Source organism: Ictidomys tridecemlineatus, chromosome 7 (assembly GCF_052094955.1).
Source record: "Ictidomys tridecemlineatus isolate mIctTri1 chromosome 7, mIctTri1.hap1, whole genome shotgun sequence".
Classification (NCBI taxonomy): Eukaryota; Metazoa; Chordata; class Mammalia; order Rodentia; family Sciuridae; genus Ictidomys; species Ictidomys tridecemlineatus.
In genome coordinates this window covers 109,976,605-109,999,162 of record NC_135483.1, presented here as the reverse complement: position 1 = coordinate 109,999,162, position 22,558 = coordinate 109,976,605, and the positions used below count along the sequence as shown (strand labels likewise).

At 36.0% G+C, this 22,558-nt stretch overlaps 1 protein-coding gene across 7 annotated transcripts in view; it reads right to left on the bottom strand.

Moving 5' to 3' along the window:
- The window catches only part of Thsd7b (thrombospondin type 1 domain containing 7B), an 809,752-nt gene that overhangs the window by 228,807 nt on the left and 558,387 nt on the right, over positions 1-22,558 (bottom strand). For 6 of the 7 annotated variants that reach the window (XM_078017320.1, XM_005315833.4, XM_078017322.1 and 3 more), the window contains 2 exons: positions 20,475-20,669; positions 13,946-14,209 (listed from right to left, as the gene is read on the bottom strand). In XM_078017320.1, the coding sequence (XP_077873446.1) occupies positions 13,946-14,209; positions 20,475-20,669 (459 nt within the window). The remainder of the gene's footprint in view (positions 1-13,945; positions 14,210-20,474; positions 20,670-22,558) is intronic. The other variant, XM_078017324.1, reaches the window with a different exon arrangement.

Below are 22,558 nucleotides of genomic sequence, written 5' to 3'. Positions count from 1 at the left end.
TCAGTACCTGCTAGGAACTATGAGTTGGCAAAAGACCCATTCTCCTTGAAAGTTATATAACAGCTACAGTTTCAAATCATGGAGACATTACCTTTGCCAAGAAAATTTTGGCCTAACCAGAAGCATAGTGTTACAGGGGCTTAACACAAACCTATTGCAGTATTAGATTCTGAAAAATTATAAAGAACTTGTATTTTGATAAAGAAGTGGGTATCAGGTATCAAAATGGTCTCAGGTCAAGTCAGAGAAAGTCATCTGATTTCTTTTTACTGGGTTACCACACTGGTAGAAAAGAAGAAAAAGAAGGCTATCAGCAGGAAGAAATCTGACAGAAATTCTCCTGATACTCTCAAAAACAAATGTAAGGAGCTAGATGGATTTTTCTAGCTCCCCAAAACATGTTGATTAATGGATTAGGGCCATCCTGAGAGATGTATCTCTGCAACCGAATGCGGATGGGAAATACTTGGTCCTATTTTGTTCAACATTTTGATTAACAACTTGGATAAAGACACAGATGGCATGCTTATCAAATTCTGGGATGATATAAAGCTGAGAGTTATAGCTAATATGTTGGATGTCAAAATCAAGATTTAGAGCTCTTAACAAGCTGGAATAACAAGCTGCAACTAATGTGAAAAGGAAGACAGGTAAAAGCACAGTTCTCCATAATGGTACCCAAAAGGCACCTGAACACTCAGAATGGAGAATACAAAACTTTATAGCAGTTCCTAAAAAACAGAACGCAGGAATTTTTTTTTTCAATGCAAACTGAAAATGCATCTATAGTCACTTTACCAATTAAATTATTCATTGTATTAATTTTAATGTAAATATCACTTATCAAGAAGTATTTGAGATGGCTTACAAAACAAATCATGTGTAAAAGTAGTATTCAAATGGCTCAAAGTAGGAAAATACAGTACAATATTGCAAATATTGTGTTCCCATTTATTCACAAGATATTATTTGAGCCTCTCGTCAGACAGGTATTCTTTACCTATTATCTGCATCTTTCATTTTATTTCCCACATCACATTTTCTTTCATAGAGTGGTCTTCTCTGTTTCCCAACTTAAATGTTGTCCTCTATTCTTTGTTATTCTCTTGTATAACCCCAGTCATTTTGGTCATGGCATTTAAGGTAATTTCAAATTATGGATCCTGTGTATATATTTTCTTGATATGTCAACTACCAAACTTCACAGAAGTCACATTTTTCAAATTTTTTATTGGTACATTATAATTACACACAATAGTCCCTTGTTTAACACAGTGTTTAACCCTGTGTAACCAAACTATAGTTCTTGGCACACAGTAGGTGTTCAATATATATGCCCTACATTAACAAGTGAAAGAGCCAAGAATTCAGGACTAACAATCTGGAAGAGGATAATAACATGCAAAGAGATAAAGCCTGATATAATCATATTTCACATGAAGGTACTAGTAAATTTTCTGTGAGAGGATAGAAACCATCTGGTGAAGCTAGAGAAAAGGCTTTCTAAAACAAATGACTTGGGTTAGGGCTCAAAAGATGAGTAATGGTTGACCTTAAAAAGGTTTAGACACTGAACTGAGGAAAGAACATAGATAAAGGGATAGAGTCAGGGAAGGACAGACGGTGTGTGGGGGACAGTGGGAGGAAGTCCAGTATGACTGCAGCATATGGTACAGGAAACATGCTCCGAAATGACACGGGGACACTGTGTTCTCTCTACTATCATTTAAGTGTTTGTTGCCAAATGGAGACATATTGAAGAAAACTGAGCACAGTGACAAAAGGGGCTAGAATCTGTCATATGAATCAGAGCACAGAAAACTCAGGGCATTTAGCCTGAAAATGAAAACATTTGTAAGTAGAGGAGGCATTACATACATTTTCAGGTTTCTGAAATGTTCTTATGTAGACCGTGTTTTAGATTTAATTGAATAAAGTTAACTTGAAACCATGGGGGTAGGTGGAGCTATATTTAGACATAACAAATAGATATCCTTCCAATTTTAGAGCTAATCAGCTGAGTTTTGTAGAAACAGCTCCTATGGAAGTTTAAGCAGACTTTCCCAACACAATCTCAAATCAAACTACTTCTTCCCACATCTACATCATACTTATCACCTACCTTGCCATCTATAACTATTCTAAAACCTATATCTCAAATCTATAATCAGAGAAAAAGCAAGAGAATTTTTTTTTCTTTTGACTTCAAATATGTCAGTCTTTTTCTCATCTCTAGTAATTGTTCTGTGCAGTGTTCAAATCATCCAAAAATTTTCTTCATTTTCTACTCGTAAACTAAATCTTCACCCTTGTCAGTGTCACTATCCATCTGTAATTCAGTTTTCAATTATTCCTGGTCCCATCCTAGTTCTGCACCTCCAGTCACTGTCATCCTCTCGACTCTCAGAAACTGTCTTCCTCCCCCCATCCCCACAGTCTCTGCCTTTTTCTACTTTCTTGGGGACACCCTCACCAGCCCCCAGTTTCCCTTCCTCCCCTGGCTGGTTTTTCTACCTCTAACTTTAATCTTATCTAATCTAACCTCAACTCTGAAGTCAGAATTCTCTTCATCAAAAAAGCATGGAATCCAGTCACAGCCCAATTAATGCCTGCACTATATTCTAAAGCAGCAGGTTTTTTCTCTTTAAATATTTTTTACACCTTTATTTTTATGTGATGCTGAGGATTGAACCCAGTGCCTCACACTTGCTAGGCGAGCGCTCTACCGCTGAGCCCCAGCCTCAGCCCCAAAGCAGCTCCGTGAGAGAGATCAAGATACCTGGGGCAAAGGCTCCTAAAGGTCTTGAGTGTACCCAGGGAGCAGCCCTTAGGATGTCTTCTAGGTAAAGGTTACTGGGTAAGTGTGTCACCAGAGTAAAAAATGCTGAGAATCACTGGCCTAAAGTTGAGTTGGGTTGGCATCAGCAGCTATTTCTCAGAGGGGAGTCAATTTTAAGTTTTATAATTTAAAATTTTGTGTATATTTCAGCTTACGTAGCTTATGTCATAGAGTCATGAGGAAGCTATGCTTAGCTTTATGTTGATACATACTGAAAGAAATTTTATCATAACCTTGATTAGTAGATAACAGTAAAGCTATGTTAGAAATTAGTCCCTTAAAAATGAGTTCAAATGATACTCAAGTAGAGGAAAAATAAAACTGCCTTGAATAATGAAGTCTGTTCAACGTATGAGCTCCTAGCCAAGTTAATTCCCTACCTTGTCTTCTCTATATATCCTACTCACACTTGTGATAGTCTGTGTTATTAAACTACAATTCCCACTTCCTTCCTGCAAGACTCAGATTAAAACCAGGCACTGTGAAGCACATCTGTAATCCCAGCTACTCATAAGACTGAGGCAGAAGAATCACATGTTCAAGGACAGCCTCAGAAACTTAGTAAGACCTTGTATCAAAAATGAAATGTAAAGGGCTGGAGATATGGTTGAGCAATTACCTAGGATGCTTGAGGCCCTAGGTTCAATCCCTAGTACTGAAAAAAAGGAGAGAAAAAGACACTATTTTCATGTTTCTCTTCAGATATAGTCCACATTTAAATTAAGTAACAAATTTATTTTTTATCATAAAAAATTTCCCAGAAAATACTTTGAGTCCAAATCCCTAGTGCCAATAATTTAGATAAGTGTGAACATACGTGTGTGTGTATGTGTGTGTATATTTTTGCCCATGTCACCTTGCTTTTGGTGTCATATTCAAAAAATTAAAAAAAGACAAATTTCACAGAGATTTTTCCCCTTTGTTTTCTTTTAGAAGTTTTATGTTTCAATCTGTGAGGTGAACAGAGAGCCTACATCCTGGGAGCAAATTTTACCCCTCACACATCAGAGAGATCATAAAGAATTCAAAAATCTAAGCACGCACACACACACACACACACACACACACACACACACACAACCAAATAACCCAATCAACAAATGGGCCAAGGGCCTAAACAGACACTCCTCAGAAGAGAACATAAAATCAATCAACAAATATATAAAAAAAATGCTCATCAACTCTAGCAATCAGAGAAATGCAAGTCAAAACCACTCTAAGATATCATCTCACTCTAGTCAGAATGGCAGCTATCATGAGGACAAACAACAATAGGTGTTGGCGAGGATGTGGAGGAAAAGGTACACTCATATATTGCTGGTGGGATTGCAAATTGGTGCAGCCAATATGAAAAGCAGTATAGAGATTCCTTGGAAATCTGGGAATGGAACCACCATCTATAGTCCGTCTCCTCGGACTATATCCAAAGGACTTAAAAACAGCATAGTACAGGGACACTGCCACATCGGTGTTTATAGCAGCACGATTCACAATAGCTCAACTGTGGAGCCAACCTACATTCCCTTCAGTGGATGAATGGATAAAAAAAATGTAGCATATATATACAATGAAATAAAATCATGGCATTTGCAGGTAAATGGATGGCGTTGGAGAAGATAATGCTAAGTGAAGTTAGCCAATCCCCAAAAAACAAATGCCAAATGTTTTTCTGATATAAGTAGGCTAACTCATAGTGGGGTAGGGAGGGGGAGCATGAGAGGAATAGATGAAGTCTAGATAGTAAAGAGAGGAGGGAGGGAAAGGGAGGAGGCAGGGGATTAGCAAGGATGGTGGAATGTGATAGACATCATTATCCAAAGTACATGTATGAAGACATGAATTAGGTGTCAACCTACTTTATATACAAACAGAGATATGAAAAATTGTGGTATATATGTATAATAAGAATTTAATGCAAAAAAAAACAAAGTACGTGTATAAAGAAATGAGTTGGCATGAACATACTTTATATACAAAGACATGAAAAACTGTGCTCTATATGTGTAATAAAAATTGTAATGCATTCTGCAGTCATGTATTTAAAAAAAATAAAATCAATTAAATAAAAAAAGTTTTATTTTTCAGATCCAATGTTCAAATCTTTAATCTACTATGAGTTTATTTCTGTGTATGATGTAAGACAAGAATTCACTCTTGTTCTGCATGTGGATATCTGGTTTATCCAACACTCCAACACTATTTACTGAAGAGACCTTTTTTTTTTTCCTTTCTTTTTTTTTTTTTTAACCCACTGTATATTCTTGGCACCTTTGTGGAAGATTAGAACAGTATATATGTGTAGGTTTTTTTCTGAGCTTTCCATTTTGGTACAAAGGTTGATATATCTGTTTTTAGGCTGATACCCTACTGGTTTGATTACTTTTGTTATGAAAAATGTTACTGGAATTTTGATAGCAGTTGCATCAAATCTATAAACCACTTTGGGTAGTACGGGGGCACTTTGACAAAGTTGGTTCTTCTAATCCTTGAACATAGGATATCCTTTCATTTACTTTGTTATCTTCAATTTTTTTCATTAATGTTTTATAGATTCAATTGTAAAGATCTCTTACTTAACTTTAAAATTTATTACTATTAATTTAAATTAACTTTAAAATTTATTACTAATTATCTGCTGCTGTAAACAGACGGTTTCCTTAATTCAGTTTTTTTTTTTTGTATGTAGGTAACAACTGTTGTTTTTTTTTTTCCAGTGGGGGGGGTATCTGGGATTGAACCCAGAGGTTTTTAACCACTGATGCACATCCCCAGCCCTTTTTTAATATTTTATTTAGAGGTTGGGGTCTGACTGAGATGCTTAGAGCCTCATTAAGTTGCTAAAGCTGGCTTTGAACTTGCAAAGCTCCTGCCTCAGCCTTCCAAGCCCCTGGGATTACAGGTGTGTGCCACTGTGCCTGGAAACAATGATTTTTTTTTTTTTTTTTTGCAGGGCTGGGGGAGAGATAATTTTTTAATATTTATTTTTTAGTTTTCGCTGGACACAACATCTTTATTTTATTTTTATGTGGTGCTGAGGATCGAACCCAGCGCCCTGTGCATGCCAGACGAGTGCGCTACCGCTTGAACCACATTCCCAGCCCCACAATGATTTTTATATGTTGATTTTTCACCACTGAGCATCATGATAGCTGTGGGCTTGTATAATGCCCATTATTATATTGAGTTCATTCTTTCCATAGTTAATATTTTTAGACTTTGTGTCATGAAGGATGTTGAGTTTTGTCAAATTCTTTTTCTATCTCTTGAGATCGTCATGATTTTTATCTTCATTCTGTTAATGTGGTGTCTCACACTGATTAATTTGTGTATACTGAAACATCCTTGCATCACAGGGATACATCCCACTGGATCATGGTATATGATCATTTCGAGGTGCTATTAAAATTGGTCTGTTAGTATTTTGTTGAGGATTTATGAATCTATGATCATCAGAAATATTGATCTATAATTTTCTTTTCTTGTAGTGTACATTTCTGTATTGGTGTCAGAATAATGCTGGTCTCCATTTCCATCCAGTCTTCATAGGGTCCCTTGGAACACATAACTTTTTAATTTTGATGAAGTCTAATTTATGTTTTCATTTTTTGCCAATGCTTTTGGTGTAGTGTCAAAATACTCTGCCTAGCCCAAACCAAAATATAGTGTTGACAAGCCTGGTGACACATACTTGTACTCAAGAGACCAAAGCAGGAGGACTGCAAGTTCAAGGCCAGCTTGGGCAATTTAGTGACACCTTGTCTCAAGAATAAAAGAAAATGGACTGCAGATGTAGCTTAATGGTAGAGCACTTGCCTAAAATATTCAAGGCCTTGGGCTCAATTCCTAGTACTATTAAAAAAAAAAAGAAAAAAGAAAAAGCTAGTGCTTAGCTTTAGCAGACACTTTGCCTGTGTTTGAAATGGTAGAGTGATGAATAGCCACAATACCTCCTTCTAGAGTACACAGTCCTCTGTGGAGGAATGAGCTATCAATCTATCAATAAGGCTGGTAAGAAGGAAAGCTCTGAGATTAGAGATCTGTATTTTGTGGAAAAGAATAAAGCACATATGCCTAGCTCTTAGTAGGTTTTAGTGGTTAGGGAAAAGCTGCCTGGTAAGATCACCTATGGTTTTTCAGAGAGGGTAACTAACAATTCTAATGGAAATCCAAAAAGAATATTAGGAATCCACTAGAAATTAGATTGTGGGTGGAGATGATTAAATTCACAGTATGGGGAAATTGACTGTATGTATTAAGATATGCAACAACTAGAGACTGCTGGAGTTCAATGGAGGTGGATGAACAATGAGACTTCAGGGGTTCAAAAGAGTAAAGTCTTGCTAATGGGTCTGGATAATGAGTTGCTAGTGTTGCTACTGAGAGTTTAAAATCTATGAGACTGATGAACATGTTTGGCTTTTAGAAAGGTTCCTTTTACAGGAATGGGAGAAAGGGTAGCAGGAAGAAACGCTGATGAGGACAATAGGTGTGTGATTGACTGATTGACTGATTGATTTTTGCTGATTTTACCTAAATGCATAACAAGAACAACAGGAGGAGAACTTTTATTTGGAGCTCATGGTTTCAGAGATCTCAGTCCATGGATGTCTGACTTCAAAGGCCCAGAAGAAAGCTGTTCCCCTCATGGCAGGATCAGAAAGCAGAGGGTGGGAGGAAGAGCTGACAGAGAAGGTGAACCCTTCCAAGGCACACCCCAGTGACTTACTCCTCTAGCCCTGCACCACCTGCCCAAAACCACCACCAAGTCAGTCCATTCAAACTAGGTTAGACTGATCAAGTTGCAGTTCTCAGAATTCAATGACTTCACCTCTGACTATTATTGAATGTGCAGAAACACATGTGAGGGAGACACCTCACATCCAAACCATAATAACAGTCAGCCACTGCAGAAAATCTACACAAATCTAAGAGTAACTGTGACTGTCCCTTGGGAATTGTCTTTGACAGGATTACTTCCATATCCCCTCCCTTTGCCCTTCCACAAGACTCCCCCTCTCCAATACTTTTGCAAGGACTATGTACCTTTTATGTGGAATTCTTAATTATAAAAAGAAGCTCCACTAAATATCATTACCTAATATAATATAGTATTATTATTACCTAATGTTAGGTATTGATAATAATACCTAACATGACTTAGGATGTTAATTGCTAAATAACCTTTCTTTAGATTTATAGAACTGAGACTATCTGGTGACCCTCGGATAACAATAAAATATGCAAGGCCCCTCTTTTTTCTTTTAGTCTTGTACATCAACTAAGATAAAGCATGTAAATTGCTGTGAGATTCAACTTGTGGAAAAGTGATATGCCTGTCTGAAAAGAAAGAAAAGAACTAGCTCCAGGAGGTTAAGGTCCTTTGGAATGATCTGGAGAAGTAAAAGGAGATAGTATACCCTGGACATTGAAAGTTCTGCTCAGCATGCAGCCTTCTTGCCCTGCTACTCCTTCCTCTCTTGTGAAGACCTTTTGTGCCCCTGAGTCCTCCAAGATGGAGTTTTGAGGAAAACAGCCCCCTCCCTCTTCCAAGGTGCCAGCCTTTGAACAAACCTGATTTTTTTCTACCAACTCTCATTTTCCAAACATTGGCTTTGGAGCAATAAGCAGCCTGAACTTTAGTTTAGTAAAATGGAATAGCCTGAAGGCAAGCAAAGGGAGGGGGAGGGGTGGAGAAAAATGGAAAAGAAAAGCACCCCTAAAGGAGCAATATTATGTAAATTTCACTTAAAATCATATTAAAATCATGTTAAAACAAAAAAATCATAAAAGGCAAAATATCAATGTGAAAAATATTCTTCATCATTAAAATTTATGTTTTCTTGACCCAGGCATGATTATTCCTACTTGAGTGGTGATTTGAAGAGATTTTCAGCATCTTAGAAAACATAAGAGTATATAGGATTAGGTAAACAGGTCATTTAGCAAAGCCATTGATGACTAAAACATTTCTCTTTCTGCAAGAGAGGGTGATTTCTAATCATCTGGTCACAGCTGGGTGATTGACTGATGAGGAGAGCTCCCAATAGTTTAAAAAGTTTGTCTCTTCTTTGGTGTCCACAAATCTTTGCCAAAGTACTTTATAAAATAATCTCTTAATCAACTATCTCAAGAAACATGGAATTTGTAGTCCCTGAACATGTTTTCCCTGTGTAGCCCAACCCAAATAAATCTGTTCATATGTAGCTATAAATGAAATAGTTCAATTATACAAAATAAATACACAGATGATACAAACTTACTAATGTTTTAATATTTCCCTTTTCCCATGGATTGCAAATATGTAACCTATATTGTTCTTTAAATCACGAAGAGATTTTCCCCTGAATTTTATTTGTTTTCTAGTACTGGTGATTGAACTCAGAGCCTCAAACATGCTATTCAAATACTCTCCACTATACCCAAATAAGAGATTCTTCAATGATGGTGATGATTTTGATGTCTACTATCCACACCACCTTATGTATGACATTAAATTAATTAAGTTATAATAAAGTTAAGCAGCAAATGATAAGTTATTTCTGGTTGAAATATTTATGAGTATAATTAATTACCTATCAAAGCCAATCATAATTTATCTGGAATTTGGTATAATACAAATTACATTTCATTTACTATTTGATGAACTAAAGTTTATTCACATAGTTAACACTGGGTTTTGGGAGTATGGGTTTTCCTGTATTCATCCATTTTAAAAAAGATATATTATTTATCCACTTGTAGCAATGTAATTTATTTCCTTTAATCCCACACCATATAAAAAGGGCAAAACAGAGCCAGATTTTCTGTACTGTTTGTCTAACCACATATTGCTTTACTGACTTCTCTATAGATCTGCTTTTCTTATACACAGCTATTCTACCAAAAAAGAATTTTAACACTCACAATCACACACAGCACACATATACACTTCAAAACTTTTATATAGTCATATGTATTGAGGAGTCATTGTGTTTAAAATAGTCCTTTTATTCATTCAGCCAACACCTGCTGAGGGCCTTTGAGAAACAAGACACTATGTTAGGTAGTGGGAATAGAAAAATAAACATGGTTCTGTCCTGAACTCCAATGAGCTCCAAATTTAGTAAGAGAAATAGACATATATAGAGAGAATTTCTAAAAAATAAAGCTAAATATAGTCCTAATGAGAAGCAAAAGAGAAGAGGAGGCAATGTTTCCTGAAATAGAAAGCACCTGATCTGACCCACATATGAGGATCTTGAGAAAGAAGTGGCATGTCAGCTCAACTATGTACCCTTGGGAGCTCCTAAAATCCCACTAAGGAGTAGGTATGAAACGTGGAGACAGATGAAGATGGCAAACAGGCCAGTGACTTGGTCCCATTTGCATTTTAGTATGATGATTGTTGGCTATTGGCAGGATAGATATTAGGTGACTGAGTCAAGACAGAAAAATATATCATTTACTACCAATAGATACCAATAATAGCAAGAGAAAAGGAAAAGCTTGAGAGATAGTTAGGAGGTAAAAAATATTAAGAACTAATAATTCGGGCTGGGGATGTGGCTCAAGCCGTAGCGCGCTCGCCTGGCATGCATTCGGCCCGGGTTCGATCCTCAGCACCACATACCAACAAAGATGTTGTGTCCGCCGAAAACTAAAAAAAAAATAAATATTAAAAAAAAATTCTCTCTCTCTCTCTCTCTCTCTCTCTCTCTCTCTCTCTCTCTCTCTCTCTCTCTCTCCTCCCTCTCTTTAAAAAAAAAAGAACTAATAATTCAGTCCTGAATTTACTATCATGCATTATCACTATTTATTACTGATAATGAATAATTAAAAAATAATTACAGAATATGTCAGTAAGTACCAAGAAATAGAATAAAGACTGGTAAGGGAGAAATGAAGAGATGAGCTAAAACATGGATGAAAGGAGAGAGACAAGAATGTAGTGAATTGGGGCATATGGTGCTGTGTGTCTCATTCTTTGGCAAAACTCTGCAGTAAGAAACATAATTGGAAGTAACTCACCTCAAGTACCTTATCGTAGGCATCTGCCCAAAAGAGGTAGTCCCCAGCCAACAAAAAGGTGGGAAATATGCCATGCACTTTGTCATCAGTCAGTGGTGTGGTTCATTAGCTATCCACAGTAGATGACAGAAATAGATACAAACTTCACTTTCAAGGGTTTTTTTTTTAAATAAAGTGCAATTTTAATATTTGTCCCTATAGTGATTTTCTTAAGGATAAACATACTTGGCTATAATTACCTGGATTTCAGTTATCTGTATAATTATAATGGATGGATGATTCAGAATTTTGAGGTTCTGTTCCATAGCCAAATGTGCCAGATGGAATATGTAAGACACCTGAAAGTGAGGAATAACTGTCCTCCTGGGGAAGTTTGCCTGATATCATCCTGGGGAATCCCATGGATATCTTCCAAATGCAAATGGAAGACAAAGTCCATGTAAGAGCTTTAAAAGGCAAAGCATGTACAATTCAACTGAAAGAATCAGACAAGGGTCACTACTCTGTGCCTCAGTTTGTCTAAGATGAACATATAATTCTTAATACACAATATTTAACTCATAGAAATACCATGTATTAGTTACCATTAAATTTTTCTTTCATTGATCAATAGGAATGTGTCACATCCCACAGGTGAGACAACAATGTTTTCATTCACACTTTTAGAAAATCCATTTTTTAAAAGATATGCTATAAAAGCATCTTGACACAAATACCATAAAAGTTATGACTCTAAAGTAAATTTTGATTAAAGAACTATTGTCATTTGGTGAAAATCTTTTAGAATTCTCTAATAGCTTTTTCTATTGTACTGCAAATTGGTTGATTATAACTATCTCTTCTTCCCTGAAGATATTTTCATTTATAACCTGAAATTTTTTTCAAAATTAAGACACACACATTCAAATCCATGGAAAATTAGAAATAAATGAAAGATGACTCATAAAAAGGTGATTTGCATTTGGAATAATCTTGTCAATTTATCAATTCTATCTTTAGACCATATCTTCAAGCCAGTTCTCCAAATCTTGATTGCCACTATGGTATTCTAACCTACCACAATGCCTTATCCTAACTGCAGGAATCTCCCAATGACTTCCTTGTCATTCTCCAGAAAGTAGTTAAAAGTGATTTTTTTAAAATATACTTTTAGTCATAGAGGAATGGAACCTTTATTTATTTATTTATTTACTTACTTATTTGTTTTTATGTAGTGCTTAGGATCAAACTCAGTGCCTCACACATGCTAGGCAAGAGCCTCTACCACTGAGCCACAACCCCAACCCTACAAGTGATCTTTTAAAAACATAAATGGGATTACATCACCCACTCCACTTCCCAGCTGACAACTGTACTTGAATTAGATTGTAACTCCTTGGTTTGACTCAGATTCTTCCTAGATCTTAAACCTCACTTCTCTGTTCATTATTTATAGTCACAGGATTCTGTTTTTGTCTGTTTTTTTTTTAAACCAGAGCATCTTTCTTGCCTTTTGTGTTATAGTTATCCCTCTAACTGAAATGACCTTAACTTACTATGTATTTTTCCCATGGCTACCTCCTCCTCACCCTTTACATCTCAGATTTTTGTCATTTAAGTAAGGATTTCCCTAAAGTTTATCTAAAGACATTTTTTTATTTAATATCATCATAACTCATAAAACCTTAAGATTTTTTTATACATTTGTTTTATTTCAACCCATCACTATTCAATAAGCTCCACAGGTCCCTAATTTATAATTCTAAGACTGTGAAACCCAAGTTACAAAGATCAGGTTCATAGCAGGTGTTTGGCATATAGGTTCTGATCAAATGAATAAATAAACATATCAATATGCACATAAAAGCTAAAAAACAGAGTAAAGTCACCAGCTTTGATTTCCTTAAAATGAGTGTATTTCCTGTTTATGAGGTGTTCAATGTTTCTGAAAGTCAAATCACTTACAAAAATTCTGTAGACTAACCAGGGCAGTAGAAATAGGGCAACAATGACACTAATTTAAAGAATCACTAAACCTTAAATTGCATTCACATAATAATATGGGTATGTCTTTTTATGAAAATTTTTGTTGGTGCATTATACTTGTACATAATGGTGAAATTTGTGGCTACATACTTGTACATGCACACAATATAACAATTTAGTTTGGCTAATATCATTCTGATATGGGTATGGCTTGAATAAAGATGAATAAGTACACTGGCTATAAAAAAGAACTACCATTTATCTGACTGGGACATTAGAACTGAACTCAGTTTGCCATTTTTAGGACTACCAAGAAAGCATTTTAGGACTAAGACCGTCATAGCTAAGACCAAAGTTATATATTTGTCTACATAATTTCCCACTAAAACACAAATGATCTCTTTCCTCTTTAGAATTCCTAACTTATTTAGTCTTAAAAATAAAAGGTAATAATAAAAAGAAAAATGGAGCAGGATATTCATCAGTAACATGTTAGTGATGAGTCTCAGTCTCCTCTACCACCTCTCACCCTTTCCTTACTTAACTTTCATTCCCTCTCCATTCACAGATATATTTCAAATTCCCTTGAGGAATCTTTAAAAAGAGGCAGCTTTCTGATTTATAGCTCACATTTTCCTAGAATGCCTCATCTCATTTCTGTCATTTTGTACTATTCACTTGGGTGTATTTATACCTTGTATTGTGAAAGAGTTAAAATAAACTTTTCACATTGATATATTATCAACTACATCAGAAGAAATCCAAGGTCTAATGCCTTCCATGTAGCAGGTCAAAGCCCCCCCAACCCAAATACCATAAAATATATTCATTTTTCCTGAGTTTGGGTTTTTCTGGGTTAAGTAGAACAACTGTGTTTACCCTTAGTGAACCAGTGGCCAAGAGACCAAGGTGAAGCACAGAGTGAAGAGTCAAACATCCCAAATCATCATGATGCAATCACTGAGATATGGGTGCATGCATTTCATATGTGTGTATTTCATGAGTGGAAGTGTGCTACTGACAAAGAAGAATGAAAAACAATGGAAAGACAGAGCTACAAATTCTAGACCTTGGACAAACCTCCTGAGCTGTGTGACACTGTTCTCATCTGTTACTCCTCATCCATCTCCTTACCAGAGCTGCTGCAGTACGAGGGGTCAACAGGCCTTCCATTTTTATCAGAGCAGGCGATTGCTTGAAAGCGCATGCCTTCTCCACACTCTTTGCTCTCTCCATGTATCCGCAGTCCTCGATGGGGCTCCCTTTTATCTTCTGGAAGAATGCAATCTGACCAGTTTCCATAAGGTTGGGATATAAATACATCACAAGGACAGAGCTCTGCTTCCACTAGAGGGTACAGGTGAGCATCCTGGCACTTCTCCTTCTTTCTGCTTTTCCCTGTTCCAACAAGAGACATTGATGCATTAACTTCATATAAGCTGTTTGGTTAAGAGTCACTCATATTTTTGCACTTACAAGTCTCAGAATATTAAACCTCAATTCTGATAGATTTTCTTGTTCTTTTGGCTTGAAAATAAATCCTAGGACAAGGGAGAAACTCCAAGGGCAACTGGAAAACTCAAGTTAATTTGAAGATAAAAATAATTTCTTGTGTGGGAATACAGTACAAAATGCTTAGGTGTTTTACACAGTGACTCAAGGACTAGAAAATTTTCTTATTAGTTTATTTAATATTGTACTCTCTGTATTCTATTTATAATAACAAATTGACCTTATGTGTATTCTCCTAGAAAATAATGGTTGCCATGAAACAAAAGAGTTCAAGTACTAAATCTCTTTTTTTTTTCTTTTCTTACAAGTAAGTTTTTAAAACTGGATCTTAAAATGAGTGTAGGGATCATTTCAGATATGATGGACAAAACTGAGCTCATTTGGTTCCTTCTATCATACAGCTCAATGTTGACACAAACAATAAATTTAAATAAATGGTCAAAAGATGTTGGATAATCTGAATAAAAGCTATAACGTTCATCCTGAGAGATCCATTTAACTTAAGTATTCTAGAATATGAGTTTACCTTACCAGTTGACTTTGATGAACCTTTGAGATATTACCCTGAATTTGAATAATGATAATACAGTATTTTTTCTCAGCTATGAATACTTGATAATCATGTTAAATGGATTCTGATTCAAGCTGTAACTTGATTCAACTATGTTGCCAACACACTTCCTCTAGATTACTAAAAATTTTCCATAGTTCTATACTTTGTTTTCTCACTAATGAGCCATTAGCTAGAGTCATCCTGGGTTATAAAAAAAAAATGTAGGCAGTTTTATTGGTCAATTTCCAATCTCTATATGTTTTATAAATGCCTGCTACAAGTTGATGCATGAGCTCCTTCCTTACTGTCAGATGGTTTGCATCACACACAATTCTGTAGGTGTAAGCTGGATAATGGATTCTATGGTCTGCCATGAATCTGCTTATGTTCATACGAAAAAAAAAATCCTGTCAGACCTGAAGTTCATCAGGTAATAGCTTAATTCATCTTTGAGACGATGTATCCAGTTGCCTCTATCATTAGGAACATTTAGAATAAGCTTGAGAAGTATAGTACAGCCATGGTTGAGAGAGATATCAGTCAGTAGTGATTAGTTCCTTGCTATCAGCAAGTAGCATGCCCAAGTCTATACTCTTCACAAACTTCCATACAGTACTGCTCTGAAACTCCCAGTCTCCATCTCTTCAATTTACACTCTCTTCTTCTTCCACTTAACCTTATATTCTGAATCTGTTATTGCCTTAAAACTACTCTTTCCAAAGTAACGAACAAAAGTGCCACAGGAAACAATTCCTTATCTTTCAGACTTGATCAATGAAAATTCAGCGTTGACTTTGACTATACTTTTAAAATGGCCTTCCAAAGTTTCATTATAATATACTTTTAGCCTTACCCCAAATCCTCACCGTCTCTCCAGCTACATTTTTTATTGATTTTTTTTTTATCTGATAACTTTTCTCTTTGTGTGTCTCTCTTAACTGATGAAGTTCCTCAAGGGACCAGCTAGGGTCTCTTCTCTTCTGAGCCTACAACTTTATGCTAACTAAAGAGATTTAATTAGCATCTATATCTCTTAAGTTCCAAATGAATATCTTCCTCACAGGTTTCTTTCATAAGCTTTCAAGGACCAATTGAATGTTATGTGACAAAATCCACCACTCTTCATTTTCATTTCACACCACAATCTTTTTCTTTCCTTCTGCATTTCCCAGCATGACTAAGTAGAAACGGAAATGCCACACTATTATTCTGTTGCAATCCTTACATATAATTAATGATTTAAAAGTTACTATGTTTTGAATGATTTAAGGATCTCTTAAATTTGGTCAATTGGTTTTTACACCAACCAATACCACCCATATTAGTCCTTTCTAAATCTCTAGCTGAAACCACTATAACAACTTTCTCCAAGAACCTGTTGCCACTATACCTGGCTCTCTTTCTTCTGCTCACCACACTGCATTCAGAGCCAGCTTTCAGTGATATAAATCTGTACACATCACTTGTCTACTAAAATCTCTTCAGTAACTTCCTATAGGTCACAGAATGAAGTCCAGACTCCTCACCATGGTTTCCAAGGCCTCAGCTGACATAGGCCATTAGTATCTCCCTCCCACCTGCAGTAAACCACTCTGTCTCTGGCACATTACAATGTAGCAATATTAAACTTCTTTTAGTTCCAAGAAATTGCTCTTTTGGCTTGTGGCATTTACATGTTTTAATCCCGAAATGCCCACAGGTTCTACCCTCCCATTTTAGCCTATTTGTCCTTCAGATACCAACTAATAAATTACTCCTTCTAGAAAGCCACCCCTGCTGGGCATGGTGGTTCCTGCTTATGGTCTTAACAATTTGGAAGGCTGAGGCAGGGGAACCACAATTTTGGGGCTAGCTTCGGCAACTTAGCAAGACTCAATCTTTTTTTTTTTTTTAAAGAAAGAGAGAGAGAGAGAGAGAGAATTTTTAATATTTATTTTTTAGTTCTCGGAGGACACAACATCTTTGTATGTGGTGCTGAGGATTGAACCAGAGCTGCACGCATGCCAGACAAGCATGATACCGCTTGAGCCACATCCCCAGCCCAAGACTCAATCTTAACAAAGACAGTAGCAAGGGCTGAGGATATAGCTCAGTGATAGAGCACCCTTAGATTCCATTCCTAGTCCCCCTCCCCAATCAACCAGAAAGTCATCCTTGAACAAGCTCCACATATCAGGATTGAGGAACTTCTTTGCCTCTATACTTTCATAAGTTTGTGATAGACAGAACAATGGCTGTCCAAGGATGTCTACACTCTAATCCCTGTAACCCTGAATTCGGAAAATCAGACTTTCTGGATGTGACTAAGATTATAGACCATGAGTTACGAGATTATTCTGGACTATTTGGGTAAATTCAATCTTACCTATGAATCATTAAAATCAGAGGACTCTTCCTGGATGAGAAGGTAGTCACAGGGAATATGACTATGAAAGAGTAATCAGAGAGGTAGTAATACTAGCTTTGAAGATGGAGGAATGGGACCATGAGCCAAGGAATTTGGTCTCTCTCTAAACTTAAAAGGACAGGAAATATACTCCAGAAAGGAATGGCTTCAAAAAGGACAGGAAATATACCTCCAGAAAGGAATGGCTCCTAGCCATAATCTTTTCTTAGTACACGTCAGACTTCAAACTATAGAAGTATAAAATAATTAATTATAAATCTGTGTTGTTTTAGGCCTGCAATTCTGCAGTAATTTGTTATAGCAATGACAGGAGATGAACGCAGTTCCCAATATAAAAGCTGACATAGCAGATATTACACTGTGGTAATTATGTATATAAAAAGCTTGCCATATCTCTTAGTAAGTCTATATGCTCTGTCAAGTTGGGTTCTTTCCTCACTCTTCCCTCATTGTATTGCCAAAGCCTAGCATGCATGAGTGATCAATAGAAAGTATTCATTGAGTAATTGAGAATACAAGGAGTTGTAGGGGGAAGAAGAAAGAGAAAATGGAGGATGAGGGGGGAGGGGGAGGGAGACAGGGAGAGAGAGGGGGAGAGACAGAGGGAGAGAGAGAGAGGGGGGGAGGAGGAGGAGGAGGAGGAGGGGGAGGAGGAGGAGGGGATAGAAACAGAAAAATGTTCATTTACAAGGCAAATGAATGAAATATTCAGCCAGAACAAATATTCAGTACACATGGATGCTGTCTTGATATTTGTGATACAATAAACCCAAATTATCAGTCATCCTTTGATAACATTAAATCAAAGTCAGCATTGACTTTTGAATTCAGAACCAACTAGTACTAAAAGATCAATTCCTAGTACAAATCTAAAGACTTTTTCCACTTAAGTTACAGTATGTATTAGTTATCTAGATATTTTAAATATCTAATCATTTGCTAAAAAATATTGTCCAGCATGTGTGCCTATGATGTGTATATATCACACACACACACATACGTTTATAATATCATGTATATGTTTGTGTATATAAACACACATGAGCACTTACACACAGATATCTGGATACATTTTTTATCCAATGAACTATTTCAGCATTGTATAAACTGCTTTACTTACCAGTCTAAAGTCTGTGGGGATCCAGTTTGAAAACAACCAAATAATGAATTAAGGTCTCGTATTAAAAATGTAAACAAGAAAAGAGAGATCTAGATGGTCCAATATTCAAGGGTGTGGCCTATATTTGGGTCCATATGCTTCTTTATAGGTGGCTATGTTGAGCAGAGAAAAATTATGATGTGGTGCTTAAGTTTGAGTCCCTGGCTTCTATTGTATTTCATGGACGAGACTGGTTTATTACTGCAATTCTGCAATAATTTGTTATAGCAATGACAGGAGATGATAATAATAATAAGTAACCACCAAGTTACCTAGAGATACCAAAATGGAAGCATTAACTTCAAAATAATAAAAATGTCTTGTAATCTATAACACTTTTAATTCACCACTGGGTTTTTACGTTTTTTTCAACATTGACACTAAATGACTCATTTGACTGCTTTTTTTTAATGACTAATGCATTTCATGAAACTAATGAGCTGTTTTGTTGTCACTTAGACATGAAGACACACAAATATCAATTAGCCACCTAAGTGAATAGCAGTTAACTTAGAAAAGGAATTCTAAATATTCTTTTAGTGTGAGTAATCCTCGGGTTAGAGTTTGCAGAAAAATGTATAACTGTTCTTCAATATTTACTTTTATAAAAAGTCTACTTAAATAAAAATCAAATTCATTAATGCTTTAACAATTCATAACAAACTGTGCTGGTTGTAAAATGGATAAATATTCAAGGATTTTTAGCATTTTTCATCCTCATTTTGCAGGTGCCAAATATCATTAGCAAACTTTCAAGAGAAAGAAAAAAAATACAGCCACTAATTAAAAACTTTGTTCCCTCTACAGTAAATTTTCTCTCATCTCAGAGACACAAATTTGTTAGGAAAATGGCTTCTGAAGCATTCTATATGTACATGAAAAACAATTGTAAAGAAGTTAGTCCCTGAACTTTGTATTATTCTCTTCACTCACATACTGTCCTATTTTATTGTTTTTCCATAAGAGATTTATTTTATCTTGGTATTACAGGCAACCTGGCATCAAGTTATATGTGCACAATTTTGTGGAAGTTAGAGCACAAAGTACAGCATGTCTTATTTGATGTTTCTATCATAATTATACATTTCACCTCCATTTAGGAACGCACATACACATCTAGTTTGTATGCATAAATCCTGTGAAAGGTTCTAATCAATTACATAAATTCATTACAATAAATTAAATTATAAATGTGATCAGGTAAGCAATTCATTCAAATAAAGGAGTCTTAAAACCAAGAGAGTTAGCACATGAACTGCTCATGAGAACAAATGGTCACCCTATACTTAATGCTCCAATATCAATGCCAAGATTATTCTCTCAATGATCATTCCTGTGTTTTTCTGTTGGTTCTCCAGTCCCTAGGTTAAGTTTTCTGCATATACAAATAGAATGAAGTTAAGAGAAGTTCTAGCATATGATCCATATAAATGGTAAAACACTACTACATCAGTTATTTGTATACTGCTGGCAAAAATGGACTTCAAACAAAGTACTACTTGCTCTAATTTCCATTCCACTTTTGTAGATATGCACAGACTGAAAAACAATGATATATCACAAAAATAGAATCTAGATGTGGAATTTGTTTTTTACCTTACAGTACTAAAATTTTAAAGGGTCAATTTGCTTGCAAGATAATGGCAAAAGGAAATAATGTAGGTCAGATCTGCCTTTGATGTTTTTTCCAAATCAGTGATTGCTCTTAGGATCATTGAGAATCTGGCATGATGAAGCACCAGAAACTTTCCCATTAGTTATTCAAAAGAAGTAAGCAGATAAAGTGCCCTTTCAGACTACAAAGACTATCAAACTACATAGAAAAGAACTTGATTGTCCTACAGTGGCTCACACCTTTCATTCATTTCACAAATGCTCATTGGATCTATGTTATATGTTAGTTATATTAGGTTTTGAGGGTATACCCTGGGGGATGAGGGAAAAAGGAGATACCAGACACAAATTTATTCTACATGGTAGATTCAGAGAAGCACTGTGTGTCTGAAGTTGAGGAGTGAAAGTTATGCCCTACCTGTGAGCTGTCGCCGCCTGCTTTGGGTGGCTTCACAATTCCTGGAGCAGGGTGTGAACTTGGACCAGGTGGTGAAGGTGCAATCCTCTCTACATGGGACAGTACATTCCTGCACAAGGGGTGGCATGCTGTGTGTCTGCTTGAGGCATTCCATTATTTCTTCAGACTGGTTATCATCAGAGATGCATGAGACAGCTAAAAACAGAAAAGAACAGTAGGAATTCTTTTGTTATTGTTATTATTTTGATTTTTCAGTCGACTTTTGATTCTCTGACAAAACAGAATTCTCCAATGTTTGAAAATTCGCTCTTCACTACGATTGCACACAGTGTTCATAGCTAACCTTATTGCTCCCTGGAAATTAAATTTTTATTGTTGCCATGGAAATATCGGAGTATTTAATTCGTTTCATTATTAATCTAAACTCTGCTTTGACAACAACCAAAATAACTTGGAAGTAATTTATTATACTTCCTGCTCATGACCATCTGATCTTTAGAAATGATATAAGTCCAGAAAAGGGAATCTGGAAAGGAGATAAGATGAGGACAATAAAGGACAAAACCAGTTTTAAAAGACTGTGTAAAGTCCTCTTAGGCTTGATTTTTATTGTTTCTTTGTTTAGATGGCATTATGGAAGTAGTCCTATTTTCACGTCACAGTATTTTTTTAAAAAAAATTTGCTGACTATAAATAAACTTTTTTTTCTCATTAATATTTAAGAATCAGTTAAAATTTTAAATGACTTTATTCAAGCACAGCCATAATCTATCCAAATGTTCCCATTAGTTATAGGTGACTTCTCAAAGTTTCTCTCACCTACCTTTTCAACTAGCATGTCTCTAGTCATAAAAAAATAATAATAACTTTGAGCAGAAAATTTATAAAATATCACTTAAGTTTTTCATTATTTGGACCAATGCCATTTGTTTTATTTGATTATGAATGCAAGATACTTTGGTGCATCTTTTATTTATGCTGATTAGTTAGATGTATCTTTATATTCTGCAGATCAGCATTTCTTAGACTGGGAATTATTAAATATTGTCCATTTTGGGAGGCGGGGTGCCTGAGCCTATCTTGTATTGTCTCTATCCATTAGATGCCAGAAGCATACATGCCCTCTAAATTGTGACAGCCAAAATGTCTACAGACATTAACAAATGTCATTGGGGATGTGGGGAAGGTGAGGGGGGAGGTCAGTCTGGTTTAGAAAACTACTATCCTAAACTGTTTTCTACCATGACTGTATTTTGAATACACAGACTCCATGGCAACACTTCATATCTCTCTATCAACCTTTCTGAGTAGGAAGTCTGGAAATATCTTTTTCTTGAATTGTTCTCTGTGGTTCCAAATCTAGCCTATACTGAAAACCCATATTTGGCATGGTGCTTGTTAATGGTTTGGATCTAGAAATGTTTCCTGAAAAGCTCATGTTTTAGGCTTCAAAGCAATGTTCAGAGGTAAAAAGACTGGATTATGAGAGTTGTGACCTCCTTTATCGATTAATCCATTCAATGAATTAATAATTTGAATGGGCTACTAGGCGGTAACTGTAGGCAAGCAGGACACGACTGTAGGAAGTAGGTCACTGTGGGCCTGGCTTTGGGGACTATAACATGTTGCTGGCTTCTGCCTCCTCTCTGTTTCCCAGCTGCTAAGAGCTGAGCACCTTTCTTTGGCCATGGCCTTCTGCCTAACCTGAGACCCAGAGCAATGGATTCAGCTGACTATAGAATGAGATATTGGAAACTATGAGCCCCAAATAAACTTTTCCTTTTCCAAGTTGTTCTTGTCAAGTAATGTGCCCACAGCATTGAAAAGCTGACTAAAACAGTGCCATGAGACAAGGTGTGCATTAATGGATATATGCTGAGTTCATCATCCTAAAGAAATCATACTTTAGGAAAACTTTTATTGCAGCTCCTTAAAATCCACGATGTGATAAGGAATAAAGAGACTTCAGCAAAAGATCAATGTCATTAACAACTCTTATGTATAACACCTCCATTACACAAGTGTACATAGAGCTCCTTTCAGTTGTCCATTCTTATATTCTGAATTTCTTTTTCTATTCTCAG